General features: G+C 39.4%; 1 protein-coding gene across 2 annotated transcripts in view; it reads left to right on the top strand.

Moving 5' to 3' along the window:
- The first annotated feature begins 366 nt into the window (after nt 1-366).
- PTPRM (protein tyrosine phosphatase, receptor type, M) overlaps nt 367-17,452 on the top strand; it is an 840,546-nt gene continuing 823,460 nt past the window's right edge. For both annotated transcript variants that reach the window (XM_006868703.1, XM_006868702.1), the window contains exon 1: nt 367-487. In XM_006868703.1, the coding sequence (XP_006868765.1) occupies nt 478-487 (10 nt within the window). In that variant the 5' untranslated portion in view covers nt 367-477. The remainder of the gene's footprint in view (nt 488-17,452) is intronic.

Genomic DNA, 17,452 nt, shown 5'->3' with positions numbered 1-17,452 from the left:
GGCACTTAACAACAACAAAGCAAGGGTACAAGGAGTTCTGGTAGAGTAGTGCTTACGAATCAGGCTGCTAATCTCATGGTCAGCAGTTCGAAACTATAAGCTGTTCCGCGGGAGAAAGATTAGGCTTTCTGCTCCCAAAAAGATTTATAGCCTCAGAAACCCTGGATAGGGTCACTATGAGTCGGAACCGACTCAACGGCACATAAGAAAAACAACAAAGCAAGGGTAGAATCAGGGTCAAATCACAGGTCCTGAACAAAAAGATCAAGTCACCTTTAGTTTAGCATCCAGTTGGTGTGCCAGCATAGCTTATGGCAGAGGTCTGCTTGTTACTTACTTTGTTCTTCACTCTCTTATATTTTAGGTGGTTGCCTCTTTGATGAGCCATACAGCACCTGTGGATACAGTCAAGCTGAAGATGATGACTTTAATTGGGAGCAAGTGAACACCTTGACCAAACCAAGTTCTGACCCATGGATGCCATCAGGTTTGCATTTAGTGTAGGGTTTCTTTTAAAATAAAACATGTGAAAGAGCCTTAATCACAGGTTGTATATTGGTTGCATGTGAGAAGGTGTTGGTCTTTCACAGTGGCAATTAGAGGCTATTAGCTAGTAAGAATGATATAAATGAAAGGAACAACTGCAGAGTTTTAACTTTGCATGTCTCCGGTCAAAATCAGATTAAATTACTTCCTTTTTCTTTGGGTATGCCTGAATTAGATTAATGGACATTATCCAATTGATCCTTTCCTAAGCAGCAGCTATGGAAAGTAGATTGATTTCTGTTTTGACAAATGAATAGCACCCTATCCTGGAAGTGGACAATTTAGCCTTCAGGAACTTTTTTGCCATTTGGTAGATCTGGGAGAATGGCCAGTGGCCTTAAAAAATATTCTGACGATAAAATTGTTGTTAGATGCTTTCGAGCCAATTCTGACTCATAGTGACCCTGTATAGGGTTTTTGAAACTTTAAAAACCTTTTAGGGAGCAAAAAGCCTCAACTGCAACCAGTGCTTATCCTATGCTTGAAAGAAGATAAAATGGTGATGCATAAATGTGGATTATCTTCTGCTGTAGACGTACTTAGTTGTGTAATTTGGATTTCAGATGAAACACAATGTTTGTACTCTTGAACAAATGTAAAATCCTTCATTGATGCACCTAAATGTAGCAATAATTGCACTTAGTAAGTAAACTTGTAAAGGTAGCTTTAAAACCTAAGGTAGACTTTGCTATTGTTCTTACTGAGCTTTAACAACTATGATATATACCATTTTTTTGGTTGTTCCTTTGCATATTTAGCTCATATTTATATGAGTAACTTCAAAGGGAGGAACCTTGAGCTCTTTAGCTCTGTAGCTTTACCAGATCTCAGAACCTGTGAAGCTCTGGGTGACACCCCCAGAGCCTTCTCTTTCCCTCTTTTCCCTGCACATGCTATTTGAGTCAGGGGGATGCTTTCATTATTTTCCTAGATTCCAGTTATCTCATTAATTCTTGTCAATGAAGGGGAGCATAGCAGCTTTCACATGTGAAACTTCGCTTTCCCAAGCGCGTTTCTAATCCTCATGTCCTTTTGATTTTCTTCTGCTCCCTCTTGAGTATCCAGCCTATGTCCACAGAGGCTTGGAGCTGAGGTGAGGCTATGGCACATTTCTCCACAGGTCCTACTAGTAATTTCTTTGTTTATTCTAATTTGATGTAAATTTCACATTCACATGAAGGGATCACTTTCATTATTCTGGTCCTTTAGATTGAAGTTGGATTTACAAAAATTGCTTTTTACATAGAAGCCCAGATAATTGCCGTTACTGTCTTTAGCCTCTGTTGATTCTGTTTCTTTCACATGATACCCTGATTCTCCTTGGAAAAGAGGCCAGATAAATTGCTTCGTGCCACCCTCTTGTCCTTTTCATCTTCCTGATGTCAGCCCATGCTTTATAATACCATCTCAGACTGAGTTGTCTGAGTTTTAAATATAGAAAAATGGATCCTAGCAAGGACTGTTAACAGTTGGTAATAAAGATCAGTGACCAGTCATCTGGATAATTTAAAGAACAAAGGAAAGTTTTGAATTTGTAAGTATGAGGGAACTTAAAAAAATTTGTGGAAAAAGGTATTGAAAGATAATGGAGTTTTTTCATGAACTTTTTGAAGCCCCTTATATATCCCTTATATATATGAAAAATGTCAGCTTGAGGACTAAGGTGCATCTGACCCAAGCCATGGTATTTTCAATAACATCATATGCATGTGAAACTGGACAATGAATAAGGAAGACCTTGGAAGAATTGATGCATTTGAGTTATGGTGTTGGAGGAGAATACTGAAAGTGCCCTGGGTTGCTAAAAGAACCAATAGATCCACAGAAGAATTGCAGCCAGAGTGCTCCTTGGAGGCCAAGATAGCCAAACTTCGTCTCTCATACTTCAGAAATATTGTCAGGAGGGACCAGTCTCTGGAGAAGGATATCATGTTTCTAACTGACTCCGTGGCAATTAGCAACAATAGAATATTTAAGGACCTCTGGTGGTGAAAATGCTTATGTGTTTATAATCCCAAAGGTTGCCTGTTAGAATCTATCCAGTAGCTCTGAGGGGGAAGGCCTAGTGATCTCTGTCTCAGTCAAGATTACAGCATGGAAACCATATAGGTCAATTACACTCTGCCACTTGGGGTTGCCATGAGTTGAAATTGATTAAGTGGCATCTAATAACTCTGGTAGCGTAGTGGTTACGAATTGGGCTGCGAACCTTAAGGTCAGCGGTTCGAAACTACCGGCCGCTCCGCGGGAGAAAGATGAGGCTTTCTACTCCTGTAAAGATTTACACCCTCGGAAACCCTGTACAGGGTCGCTATGAGTCGGACCCGACTCGATGGCACTTAACAACAACAACAACAACAATAACAACAGTAGAATATGTGTGGAACGATTAGACCTTTGGAGTGTAAGATGTCTACATGTTACAACTTAACACTTTTGCCACTTCTGCCTGATTCCTGATGGTTGCTGGTTTTCCCTTACTACTTGCCCTCAACCATAGTATGCCTCATTTGAGCTTTTGAGTGGTTCAGCCATAAGTGTGAGGCAAGGGAGGAGAGAGCAATATAGTAATCTAGAGCTCTGGTAGCATAGTGGTTATGAGTTGGGCTGCTAATCACAAGGTTAGCAGTTTGAATATACCAGCTGCTCCATGGGAGATAAATGAGGCTTTCTACTCCCATAAATATTTGCAGCATTGGAAACTCTGAACAGGGTTGCAATGAGTTAGAACCTACTCAACTGCATACCACCACCACCAGTGCTGCTATAACAGAAATACCACCAGTGGATGGCTTTAGCAAACAAATGTATTCTCTGCCAGTTTAGAGGCTACAAGTCCAAATTCAGGGTGCCAACTCTAGGCGGAAGCTTTCTTCTTGTTTTGGTCTGGGGGAGGGTCCTTGCCTTCTTTCAATAACTGTGAGCCTGGCATTCATTCCTTGTAGATCTTCATGTGTCTTGCCATTGATTTTCTCCTGGGTCTACGAGGTTCCTAGTGCAGGGACCCTGGGTTAGTACATGTCTGTTCCCAGCTGTTCTTTCTTGGTAGTAGTTGCTGATCTCTGCTCAATTGTTTAATCTCTTTTATATGTCAAAAGAGCTTGACTGAAGATACAACCTAGTTCTGTGGATTGTATCTTGCTTCATTAACATGTTGTTGTTAAGTACTGTTCAGTAGGTTCTGACTCATAGAGACCTTGTATACGGTTTCTGAGGAGCAGCTGGTGGGTTTGAACTGCCGACCTTGTGGTTTGAAGTCCAGTACTGATCTTACAGTGCCACATCAAAATTCCCTCATTAACATTAATGCCTATGATATTGCCTCATTAACATCATAGAGTTTAAGGTTTATAATCCATTGGATAATTACATCAGATCACAAAATGGAGGATAATTACATAATGCTGAGAAGCATGTTCTAGACAGTTTGCATATTTAGGAGGGATACAATTCAGTCTGTAACAAAGGAAGGGACTATAAAAAGATTCCTTCTCTCTAGCGTATTTTTAAACTAGAGGAAAATTTATACATATGAAACAATGCACAATGTGTGTAAACCTAGATAAAATTAAGTGTGGTACAAATAGTGTTTTAAGAACAATTTTCTTAGTGCAAGCCCATTATGTTCTGGAGGAGAATGACCAGCTGAAATATCCATCTAAAGATAGAAGGGAATTTTTCAATGAATTATTATTGTTAGGTGTAAGGAAATACCTTTTTAACTTGCATATGTATCTTAATATGTAGATTTTAAAGCTGAGTTTCTAATATGCATATGTTGTTGTTAAGTGCAGTCAAGTTGCTTCTGACTCATCGTGATCCTGTGTAGGCTACAAATTTTTGTGAGAGCAGAAAGCCTCATCTTTCTGCCATGGAGCGACTGGTGGACTTGAACCACTGACCTTGTGATTCATAGTCCAGTGCTTATTCAATGGTGCCACATATATAGCCATAAAACAATAACAACGCTAGATCCTAAATCTGTTGCTGTTGAATCTATTCTGACTAACGGTAACTGCACGTGCTCCAGAAGGTGTTCTTGAGTCATCTTTATGGAAGCCAATTCCCAGGCCTTTCATTCGTGGTGCAACTTGGGGGAGGGGAGCCTAGAACTGCCAACTGTTAGGTTAATAGCTGTTAGAAGCAAGTCATTTGTATTGCCTAGTCCACCCATAACTCTTACATATTTTGTTGTTAAATGCCATGAAGTCAGGTCTGACTCATAGCAACCCTGTATAGGGTTTCTGAGGAGCAACTGGTGGGTTTGAACTGCCATCCTTGTGTTTCAAACCAACCTTGCTGTGCAGTGCTTATCCTATATCACCAACCATGATTCCTTGACATATATGACTTCAGGAATTTCTTCCTCTTTCCCTTCTTCCTCCTCTTCATCTGTTATTTATTCCTTTCAAAAACAGATTCCAAAACTAGTCCTCGTATACAAAAACAGAAACTAGATTAATGATTTTTCCAGGGTAAGTGGGAAGCAAGGTCTTGTGGAACCATAGGTTTTTAATAGTTAATTTTTTAAAACCTTTATTCAAAGCATAATTGGATTTGTCTTTCCCTGTATATGTCACACTGTAGGCTAGTTTTGTTACACATTAGACCAAAGGTTGCAAGCTGATTTTTACATTTTAAAATGTTTGGAAAATGTTGAAAGAATAATATTTTGTGACATGTGAAATTCATATAAAATTCAATTATCAGTGTCTATATACAGTTTTAAGGAGCTCTGGTAGCGTAGTGGTTACAAATCGCAGCGGTTCGAAACTACCAGCTGCTCCGCGGGAGAAAGATGAGGCTTTCTACTCCCGTAAAGATTTACACCCTCGGAAACCCTGTACAGGGTCGCTATGGGTTGGACCCGACTCGATGGCACTTAACAACAACAACAACAACATATACAGTTTTACTGCACAATGGCATGCCCACTAGTTTATGTGATGTTTGTGGCTGACTTCAAGCTACAACAGCTGGCAGAATGCAGTAGTTACACCAGAGGCAGTATGGTCCACAAAGCCTGAGATATGTACTGGCTGGTAGTTTTCAGTAGGTTTTGCTGACCTCTGTCTTAGGCCATTTTGGCATCAGCACATAATTACTGTTTTGGAAGCTTGGCTTATATTGTTGTTGTGTTCTATATTCATATTACAGTTATTTATATACAAACATTTCACATTTTCCTGCACATTCAGATTGCGTTTCTTCAAACACTGGGTTGTTAAAATTGGTGAGAAAAACACATGACGATTTAGGGATTTTTCTCTGTGTTTTCTATAAATTTGCTTCCTGTTTAAAAAAAATTTTTTTTCTTCGTTGTTGAATACCAAAAGCTTTGGAAAGTTATGATTGTAATAAGCACATAATTCATCTCAAAGAATTTCAGAATTATTACAGGAACAGACTGCTTTTTTTACTTCAAGTTTAAGCTTGATGCTTTTTCTATATCTTTGTTTTAAAAACCAATTTTCCAGCACATAGCATTTATTTCTCAGTGTCTTCACGTGTGAGGTTATTTTTAACCACATTAGAAAACAGTTAAATGCAGTCTGGAGCTTTATCCAGTCTGATCCGATAACTATTCAAAGGCTGTTGTGTTAGCTCTGGTAATGCATATTTATGGCTAACATATACCAAATGTCATTTTAAAACTGCTATTTAAAGCTAATATTTATGTTATAGTAGATTTAATGTTTAAAACTAGTTATAAACCGTAATTATTTTCCTGATGAGACTCCCCAACACCTAGTTTTCTCTTTTACTGGTGAGTTTGTGGTTCATTTCTTATGACAGTCTTCTCATTAGCAGTGGGAAACTTTCTTAACCATTTATTTAAACAAAAACTACTCTGAGCACACAGCCTTGATTAAGAATCCAAATTTTACATTTTGTTAGCACTGTTATATTCCATCACTTTGTATAGAATTATCATAATTGATTATAAACAGGATAAAGAAGTCTTTTTTTATGGCAAAACATCGTCATAGCCTGATGTGGTTGATGTTTTTATATTTTGTAAAGGTGTAATATTTGTAGTTTTGTACTCTGGTTTCTTAAGCAGCATTTAATAAATTGTACATCTTATGTTTTAAAAAAATGTAACCTTGTTTTTTTAAAAAAAGAAAAAAAAATTAATCAACTCCAGCATATCATTAAAAAATGTAAAGATAGTTTATGACCCTCATAGAACTGACGTTTAATTATACCCCACATTTAACCTTACGTTGCCAGCTCTCTAAAAATGCTAGAATTAAGTAGATTTGAATTCTAGTGTTAGAAAGATGAAAGTCTCTTAGTACTTTTTTCAGTTAATGTCTCATGCAACTGCCAAAGCTCATTGAGTTCTCTGTCTTCATTTCACATTTTGAAAATTGGAAATGGTGACGTGTAATCTTCATGGAGTTGTTGAGGCAAAGGATTGTGCCATATTTTTGGGTGCCTGAATGAAAGACAGAGGATTTTCCGGATGGAGCAGCAATTGGCATTCTTAGTGTGATGACCCAGAAAATAGAAAGATGACTACATGTATTTGCTTAGCGCCAACTTCCCATTTGGGAAAGATGATGGAATGACAGACGAAGTAATTGAAGTTTTCTCTTTAGGTGCATTCTGCAGCCGCATTTTCCTTTTGCTAGGGGATGCTTACCTATTTAGTCACACTTCAGGGCTGATTCAGGAGTCATGAGTGATGAAGACATAATGACTTTGGGCCTTAACATACATTTTCCCATTAAATTTCTGTGTGTATCCAGTGAGAAGTACTTTTGGCAGAGTATTCAGACAGTTGTCTAATTAAAGAATTCATTCTTTCCATCAACATGGACCAAATATTTATTAAATACCTGCTGTGTATTCGGCATTGTTATGATATAGTTATATATTGTGAGTCATCATGGGACAAAACCTGTAAAGACTGCTTCTCCAGTGCAGCTTGCTGTCTCAGTCTGGTTAAAATTGTTCTTGGATTTGCAAAAGATTATATCCTAATATAATCATGTTTCTCTCTCATTATTTAATGATTTTCTAGTGGTAGAGTCCTGGTGTGACACTGTAGGATAAGCACTAGACCGTGCGGTCGGTTTGAACAAGGTTGGCAGTTCAAACACACCAGCCATTTCATCAGAAATACTACGTAAGAGTAGCTTGAGTTGGAATTGATTCAACAGCACTTAACAACAGTGGTGAATAGTAAAAGGGAAGTCCTGGTGTTGTAGTGTGGGATAAAGCACTGGACAGCAAGGTCAGTTTGAACCACAAGGTCAGCGGATCAAAATCACCAACTGCTCTTTAGAAATCCTATGCAGGGCCACACTATGTGTTAGAAAGGAGCTCTGGTAGCGTAGTGGTTACAAATCGGGCTGTGAACCACAAGGTCAGTAGTTCTCAACTACCAGCTGTTCCGTGGGAGAAAGATGAGGCATTCTGCTCCCGTAAAGATTTACAGCCTCGGAAATCCTGTTCAGGGTTGCTATGGGTCGGAACCAACTTGGCGGCACTTAACAACAACAACAACATGAGTTAGGACTGACTCGATGGCGCTAAACAACAACAATTCAATTCCTCAGATTCAGCATACATTTTAGTTTTTAAATAGCATCAAATTTAGTTTTCATATATGCTCTATGATTCTTGGTGTGGTACTGGACTGCAAACCAGAAGGTTGACAGTTCAAATCCACCAGCCAATCCTTGGAAACTCTATACAGAGTCATTACAAATCAGAACTGACTCATTGGTACTTCACAACAACAACATATGCTTTTATACCATCAAAAACAATTAAAACAGAATAAAAGAGCAAGAAAAAGTGTAAAGGCCAGGCAACTCATTACTTTCTAATTAGTCTGCACTGTAGAACCAAGCGATCTTGTACAAGAAAATGGCAATTAGGAGTTGGCAAAATTTGCTTCTGTCCTGTGTATCTTTTGATCCCCATGACAGCCCTGGGGGATTGGTTGGAATTATCTCTATTTTCACAGTAGGAAACTGGAGTTAAAGAAGCTAAACTTGTTGGAGGCATATAAGTGAGGAAACAGCCTCTATCTAGTTTGCTACTATGAGTATTTCTTGGTGATCTTTCCATGTAAGCACATATCTCTTGAGAAGCGGGCATTTTTGCATGCAAGTGATGTTCTATTCAGAGCATCTTAAAATGATGCTAATTTACCTCTTTATAAGTATTGAGCTGGGGCAAGTTCCTGGAACACTTGTTTTCTCATTTGAAGTACGAGGAAACTTCAAAAAAAGTTCATGTAAAATGTAATGAAAAGATAATGGATTTTTTTACCAACTTTTTGAGGCTTCCTCAGATATTACTTAATAATAAATGTTTGTGGAGGGCCTCTTTGGTCTGGTTGTAGATGTCAGACAGAGCTGTTGTCTTCTTGGCAATGGTTTTCCATCGGGGAGGAGGTCTGTCATCTGACAAGCAGAGAGATATGGTTCACTGTGCTGGGAATGAAAATCATCTCAGGATAAGATCCTAGAGACAGAAAAATGGGAGTGTCACAGTGCAGATGAGGTGTCCTGGTCTGGTCCCATTATCTGCCCCCACCAAGAATCGGTTTGGCATAAACACAATACACAAACGAAAGGTGCCACAGAAACAGAATTTTAGGCCGGCAAGATTTATTAAAGCGTAGACGTTCTCACAAAGAAAGAAAATGGGCTATTCATTGCGAGTGAGTGTGCTGAGTTAGTTCCTGGTTTCGCTTTTTATGGTGGTGTCCTCCAGGGCGGTATGTTGGTCCCCTAATAGTTCCCTGACCCCACGTTTTCCTGTCATAATTTCAGACCCATAATTGGTCATTTCTTCTTGGGTTTGATGTCCTTCTTTCTCATTACACCAGGCCAGTCTTAGTCTTTTCTGTGCATCCCGAATTTGGGGGAAAGTCCCCCCTTTTAAAAAATCGTTCCTTTTATTAGACTTCCCTGACAGATCAGTGCTTCTCATGCATTCTTTGTATTTGATCTGTCCTCAGAAAGCAGTTTTAGAGTAGAGACTTAACTGCAGTCAGGGTTGTAGGGACCATGGAGGCAGAGTATTTGGACAGAGGGACAAGCAGGAGCAAAATACCAAGACAGGGTTGAGCTGTGCTGGAGAGAGTCGGGGGATCTCATCATACAGGAAGCAGGAAGCTTAGAACCCACCTCAAAGGAGTGTTGACCACGTCAGGAGCTTAGCCTTGTACCTCATGCAGCATGGTGTTCAATAAATGTATTCTTATTATCAGTATGAAATAATGTTCAGGGCAATTTGGTATTAACTCATCTCTTGGCTTAATTTTGACTCTCTGAAGTAGACAGTTGATGCCAAATTTGTTTTTATATCCTATATAATAAGGAGCTCTGGTAGCGTAGTGGTTACGAATCGGGCTGCGAACCTTAAGGTCAGTGGTTCGAAACTACCAGCTGCTCCGTGGGAGAAAGATGAGGCTTTCTACTCCCGTAAAGATTTACACCCTCGGAAACCCTGTACAGGGTCGCTATGGGTCGGAACCGACTTGACGGCACTTAACAACAACAACAACAATATAATATGACATCAAATAAGGAACAGGCGATTTATATCTGCATAATATTTCGATGGCACTTAACAACAACAACAACAATATTTTTAAAATGGATTTTAAAAAAAACACACACCAGCTGAAGAACCTTCATTAAAATATTAATAAGTTTTTATCAGGATGGTGGGACTTGGGGCAATTGCTCCATCATTTCTACTCCATACATTTCCTTATGATCAACTGTAACTTTATAATGAAAAGTAACATTTAAAGTGTTTTTTTGGGGGTGTCACTGAACTTGGCATGCTTTTAATTGATTCAGAATAATTCTAGACATCAAGTAGAGGAAATTAAACCAGGTTGATTGTCCTTGAGTATTTCAATGGCGTGTTCCATACTAGGCTCCTGCCTGACATTCAGATGCAATATAATCTCTAATGAACATTCTCCCTCCCAAGCTCTAAATAAAACTGCCTTGATGAGGATTAGAATGAGGGTCCTGTTTGCTTTTAAATATTGAATGATGAGATTCATTGAAATAAACTGGTTTGGAGTTAAATTCTACCAGAAGTTTCTAAATTACAAAACTTCCAAAAAATAGCATTTGATGGTGATGAAAAAAATAAAGCCATTTCAGATCAGTGGCTTGTGGGGAGTGCTTAGTTACACCCCACAGGCTTGGGGGAGCCCCATGGTCACCTGGGGTGTGGCCTCAAATGTCATGAAGGAGGTGCCCAAGTGAGTGCTCCTGCTGGGATGAGCCTGAGTGAGGGGTGAGGATGCCCAGGACTACTTGTCACACTTCAAATGAAGTAGGAAAGAATCAAGCAGGATCTACTTAGTGCTTGAATTGCAATTCTAATTTGGCTTTTGTATGCAAAGACTCTCAGAGATCAAGGCAATCATTCTTTTTAAAAAATATTCTAAGAGTTAGCTGTGTCAAGGGGCCAAATATGAGTAAGTCGTTGTGTTACTTTGTGGCCTGCTATTTCAACAGTGTATATTTGCTGTTGTTGTTTAATGCCATCGAGTTGGTTCTGGCTCATAGTGACCCCTATGTAGGGTTTCCAGGGAGTAGCTGGTGAGTTTGAACCACACTGTTTTATCCCACAACCCCACATAAGTACTCCAGTGTATATTCAGTGTACAGTAAGTGTTGTCTTCTTGTTGTTGTTGTTGGATACCATTGAGTCAGTTCTGACTCGTGTGGAGGCTGTGTAGCAGAATGAGCCACTGCCCGGTGCTATGCCATCTTCACAATTCCTGCTGTTTGAGTGCATGATTGCAGCCACTGTGTCCAGAAGGTCTCGTTGAGTGCCTTCCTCTTATTCGCTGACTTTCTACATTACCAAGCTTGATCTCCTTCTCCAGGGACTGACCTTTCCTAATAACATGGCCAAAGTACTGTCTTTGTCATCCAGGTTTCTAACGGTTTTCTTGAAAGTTATTCTAAATTCTTATCCTAATAAGAAACTGTTACAAAATGTAACACTAGTGGCTAGCTGGGTTTTATTATTATTATTATTATTATTATTATTTTCTTCTTAAATATTTGCTAGAGAGTATGTTTTTGTTGAGTGCCATCGAGTTGGTTCCTACTCATAGTGACCTTGTAGAGGGTTTCTGAGGAGCAGCTGATGGGTTTGTGGTTCACAGTCCAGTGCTGATCTTACAGGTCCACACATGCTAGTCATATGTATATATAAATGTGCTTTTTAAAAAGTGTTCTTTTTGCTTACTTTCCCATAAAATTGGAGAAGATGGCATCAGTAGAGTTCTTTGAAGTTTAGCCCAGTGCTGGACTAAGCAGTGTGGCCAGTCCTGACAGATGCAATAAATCTTTTGGTCATGACTTCATAGAGAATAAGCAGTGAGGACCGGGGTGCTATGGTTATGGGACAGTCATCGATCACGTTCGGTTTGACCTGTGTACACTGTGTGACTGGAATGGATGAGCACATGGTGGCAGCAGGATTAAAGGGACAGCACAAGGACTTTTGACATAAAACCCTTGGACAGCCCCTCAGTCTGAGGACTGCTTCCTAATTGGACTGTAGAGGGATGGGAAGGTAGAGATGTGACTGGTTTGAAAACAATTTCTCTAAAGATAGGAAACCCTGATGCATGAAGAAGACATGCCCCTACCTTGGGTGGGCCAGAAGCCACCTCTCAGTGGGCACTGGGTCTTGCAGATGGCTGGCCTTTGGTGAGTCATGCTGTACTTGTTGGCACAGTCCCCCACAGCAGGTCAGTGGTGGTGTTAGAGGAATCCTCCCTCATACAGACTCCTGGGATGGAAGAGGCCTTGGGAACTCTCAGTGGACAGAGGTTCCTGCCTCACCCCATACTCATCCTACATTACAGGTTCCTCTTTAAAACATTTATTGTTCAAGAAACCCAAAGAAATGGGTACTTTGATACTAAAAAAAATTATGAGATGTTTTTTAAAAATAACGAAAACAGTTGCTATGGTGTTGATTCCCACTTACGAGGAACTTATGTATGTCCGAGTTGAACTGTGCTCAATAGGGTTCACTGGCTGAATTTCAGAAGTAAGGCCGCCAAGTGGGCTCCAACAGCCAAGCTTTTGTGTAATAGCTCTGCGTACCACCTAGAGGCCTTGTGAAATTACTGTTGTTAAGTGCCATGGAGTTTGTTTTGACTCACAGTGACCCTGTATAGAGTGTCCAAAGCTGTAAATCTTTTTGCAGGAGGAAAGCCTCATCTTTCTCCCACAGAGCAGTCCACCAAGTTTGTGGTTGGCAGTCCAGTGCTTATCCTATGGATTCACAGTGCTCCAATCGTGAAATTTTAGGCCTGGATTATCTTTTTTACTCTAAGGTCAGGAAGAAATGGCAATTCATTCCCTCTTCCTTGGTACCTGCTGTATGTAAGACACCTGGTGGGGGCACTAGCTTGTAAAGAGGAAATGGAGCCCAGACTCCCAGGTCGCATGGTGTGCCATGGTGGGTGCTCTGGGCCCTGAGACAGAGGCATCCAGAGAGAGGTGGTGCAGGTGAGGAGTCAGTGGCCCCAAAGAGTGACCTTAGACAGGAGTCCAGTGGGCATATGGATGAGCTCTAGAAAAAGCAGGCATGTGAGTCAACCAGGTGTCAGACAGAAGGAACATCTGCTCAGAGGTGATGAAGATGAGAGCACACGAGGCACAGCATTGTTAAGAAGCTGCAGGTAGTTTGAGAACTACAGCTACTGTAGATGTGGAGAGGGGATTGGTGGAGAAATATGGTAGTGGCGAGAAGATTCTCTTCAGGACACTACAGAGAAGATGAGGTATTTGAAGCAAGGAGATTTGGCTAATCTTCCATTTTTGTTGAATGGAAGAGAGGAGAAAATACTTGTACACATGTAGAAGAAAATTCAATATTATTTAAATAAGAGTACATCAGGAAAAGATGTAATAAGGAAATTTCTTTAATGAAGAAAATACATGAATATACTAATAAGCTAGTGATTAGCAGCCCATTGCCAAACCCACAGTGCCACCACGGATCCCTTGAAGAGAGACAGAGTTCCTAAAATATTAACAATTGTTCCGTCTAGGTGAAGTGTAATACATATGTATTATACTACTTTTTCAACTTTTCTATAGTTTTGAAATGAAACAAAATTTATATTACAAAAGTGAAAAAACAAAAATATATGAGTGAGGTATACTTAGTGTTCTATCACATATTTTCTTTGGTCTGCTTTTGATCTGTGTTTTATACAAAATTGTACTCTGTCAAAATGCATTGAATATATTTTCAATAAAATTGCTTAAGTTGACCCATGTCTTCCATTTCTGAACAGAGTGTGACGATTTCGTGGTCATTACTGGAGCGGTTTGGCGAAGCCAGTGGAATGATGTAATACTGATGTGCAATGTCTAACTTAAGGGGATATAATTTAAGAACTTTCTAAAATAGGACAAATATTTCATGCTGTGGTTTTATGCTTTAGTGGATATCTCGTGTATAAAAGTCTTTATCCTATTGGTAGATATTTTAGTGGCTAGATAAAACTTTGTAAGAAGATGCATATGGGATTATTAAATTTTATTTTTGGATATATACTTGCACTCATTTTCATTCTGTCCATAATATAGCGCTAAATACAGAAGAAGAAAAAAGCTCACTTAGGATTTCTTGGCAAACTCCACTAAATGGTGTATAAGTCATTATTTTAAATAAGTGGCTTTTAATGCATAGTTAACCCACATTTTATTCTAGGAGACGGTGATAAATTATATCTTAAAGTGATACTTAAGAGCTTCCGTGGTTGAAAGAGAAATAAATATGGCCATTTAATTAATTGTCTGCTGGACAATCATGATGTCTCTATCTGGTGGGCGGACAACTTGAAACAACTGATTTTGCTGCTATGAAGTGTTTGAATTAGATACGTGGGAAAGCATATTAATATATTTATTTTAGAGAGAACATCACTGTAAATTTGTTTTTCAGATGACCAATTTTATTTGTATATTCTAGGTTCTGTAATACAGGATTGTTTCTTAATTTTGTTTTTTCTTGCTCCTGTTGGGAAACTTGAAAGATGTATCTTCTTAATTTATTTTATGATTTATAGAAAATGTACAAACTATTAGAAACCTTTGGCAGAAGATTTAGAGACCTAGACAGGGCATGATCCAGTGGTTTTTTTGTTTTTTTTTAACTTTATATTTACTTTAATAAGAATAAAATTTCAGGTGGCTGTCTTGGGAAATGATAAAATCACTTTATAGTCCTTTTTTTCCATGCTGTTTCCTTTTTCCATCTCTGTTGAATTAAGACTCATCCTGTTAAACACACACCTTGTGAAAATGGTGTCACCTCCCTAATTGTACTGTACAAACAAAGCATACCTTTGTTCCCCTGATGGTCTTGACTGGCTGTGGAGTGACAGGCTACAATTTACCAGCAGGTCAGCAACTTGAGCGGGTGACAAGTGGCTTTTCTAACACTGCAATCAGTGCTAGTTATTTGGAAAACAAAATGATACAGTTTGTATTTTTCAGTGGATGGGTCATTGGGTCAGCCCACCATTGACATGTGAATTTGTTACTGGTGCTGGATGAGTCAGTTAAAGCAGGAATACTAATTTAGTTGAATTTATCAGGGTCTTGCTCTTATAAAAAGGTACTGAACATTTGTAATGGCACAAATTATTATAAATAATTGGTTCCACACTCCACTCAAACAAAGGGTTTTACAGTGCCCCTTTTAAAACAACACACTATACTAACTTAAGGAGCTCTGGTCATGCAGTGGTTACGAATCGGGCTGCAAACCTTAAGGTCAGCAGTTCGAAACTACCAGCTGCTCTGTGGAAGAAAGATGAGGCTTTCTGTTCCCATAAAGATTTACAGCCTCTGAAACCCTGTAGAGGGTCACTATGAGTCGGTTCTGACTCCACGGCACATAACCACCACCACCACTATACTAACTTGGGCAGCATTTGCCATGATGTTTTTTGTTTAGACTTGATATTTCTCAATTTTTTTGAAGAGACAGATCAAATATCTGACTTACATGTGTCATGTTTAAATAGTATTTATTTAAACTTTTAGAGAAGTATGTTTTGGGAAATAGGTGAATATGTGGTCCTGAAGTTAAATAACTTTGGGAAAAGCTGCTGTGAAGAGATTATTATTGCTCAGTGCCTTTGAGTTGATTCTGATTCATAATGACCTGTCTAGGGTTTCCAAGGAGCAGCTGATGGGTTTGAACCACCACAGACATTGGATTAGCAGGCCAGTGCTTATCCTACAGTGGCACACCAGGACCCCATGAGGAAGTTGTAATTGTTGCTAAATGCCATTTATTTGTTCTGATCATAGGGACCCTGAATTAGGGTTTCTGAGTTGCGGCTGGTAGTGTTGTTTGTTGTTAAGTGAAGTCAAGTCTGTTCTACTCAGAGCCACCCTGTATAGGTTTTCCGAGGACCACCTGGTGAGTTTGTAGGCCATTGCTTATCCAACAGTCCACACCAACCCTAAATGATACCCCTTGTGGTAGTTAGTGGTATTGAATAATTGCTATCTGAAAGCACAAGGTGAGGGGGAGTTGTGTCTCTCTATCCCTTTGAGTTGCATGTGACCCTGTGACTTGCTTTGGGCAGTGACATGGAGAGGAAGTGGCCCTTTTAAGTAGAAGCTTTAAGAGTCAGCATGGGGCTCTTCATGTTCTCTTCCATTTTCCGGGGTGAGAATGGTGGAGAAACGACCTTACATACACAGAAGTGCACCCACATCCAGAGCTGACTAATGGGCCCGTGTCTGAGTAAGAAATGAACTTTATGTAATATGCTGCAGAGATTTGGGGTTTTTAGAATGGTTCTCAAACTCTTCGGTCCCAAAGAATTTTTCCTCCTGTGGCTACTTTTTTTTGGATTAGCAAGAATGCATAAGCTTACATTCCATTAGCCATTGGAGCAACAATGTAGATATATACCTTTAAATTTTGGAGAGTGAAGTGGGGGGAAAAACCAAATATGTCTCAATATTGTTAAGAAAAGAGCTTTGACCTGGGTTCCTCAGGACCCCTGGAAGACACTTTGAGAGCCACTGACTGACGCGTGATTGGTAGCTAAAGGCCCTGGAGGAATCTTGAAAGAAAGGAAAAAGGGGGAAAGATTTTGAAAATGTAAAAATGAGTATTCTAATTTACTTTTTCTTTTTAAATAAAAATAATATAATTTATTCCTACTAATGGTAGATAGTTCCCTTTTATACTAATACTCATTGCACTAGGATATTAAAAGAAATAATACCCATAAAATTGCACTATCTAAACCATATAAATGTTTGTGAATATTATTAATTCTTGGATGTTTGATAAATTTCTTACTTTAGAATATTATTTAAAATTTGTGGTTATATATATGTTGTTGTTGTTGTTAAGTGCTGTCGATCATAGTTGCCAGGGTTTGCCCTCGACATAGTTGTCACGAGTGTTTGGTTCACGAGGAGGGGAGATCTAGCGGCGATAGGGATAGCGAAAGAATACACAGACAAACAGAAGGAAGGAGATAATGAGGCACCCCAAAGCCAGGGTGGATGCATCACTGGTGGGCAGGCTTGGGAGTACAGGCATCATGGCCTCTGCAGGCAGCAACTCACTGCCCTGCAATCTTTACTCCATGCCTTCCAACCAGTAATGCACTGCAATCTTTACTCCATGCCTTCCAACCAGTAATGCACACCTGGGGAGGCACGGGCCTCTGCTTTATTCAGGGGAGGAGCTTCATACCAAGCGGGGAGGGATCTTTACAGAAGAAGAATGGTATTATTCAGACAAGATAATCTTTAAGATAAGTTAAGCCAGTAAACCGTACTTAAACCAATATTCCTTTCTTCCTTACTGGGTTTAACCTTCACTTGGATCAAACTGATTG

This window comes from Chrysochloris asiatica, unplaced genomic scaffold (genome assembly GCF_000296735.1).
Source record: "Chrysochloris asiatica unplaced genomic scaffold, ChrAsi1.0 scaffold00122, whole genome shotgun sequence".
NCBI lineage: Eukaryota > Metazoa > Chordata > Mammalia > Afrosoricida > Chrysochloridae > Chrysochloris > Chrysochloris asiatica.
This window is presented reverse-complemented; position numbering and strand designations above follow the sequence as displayed.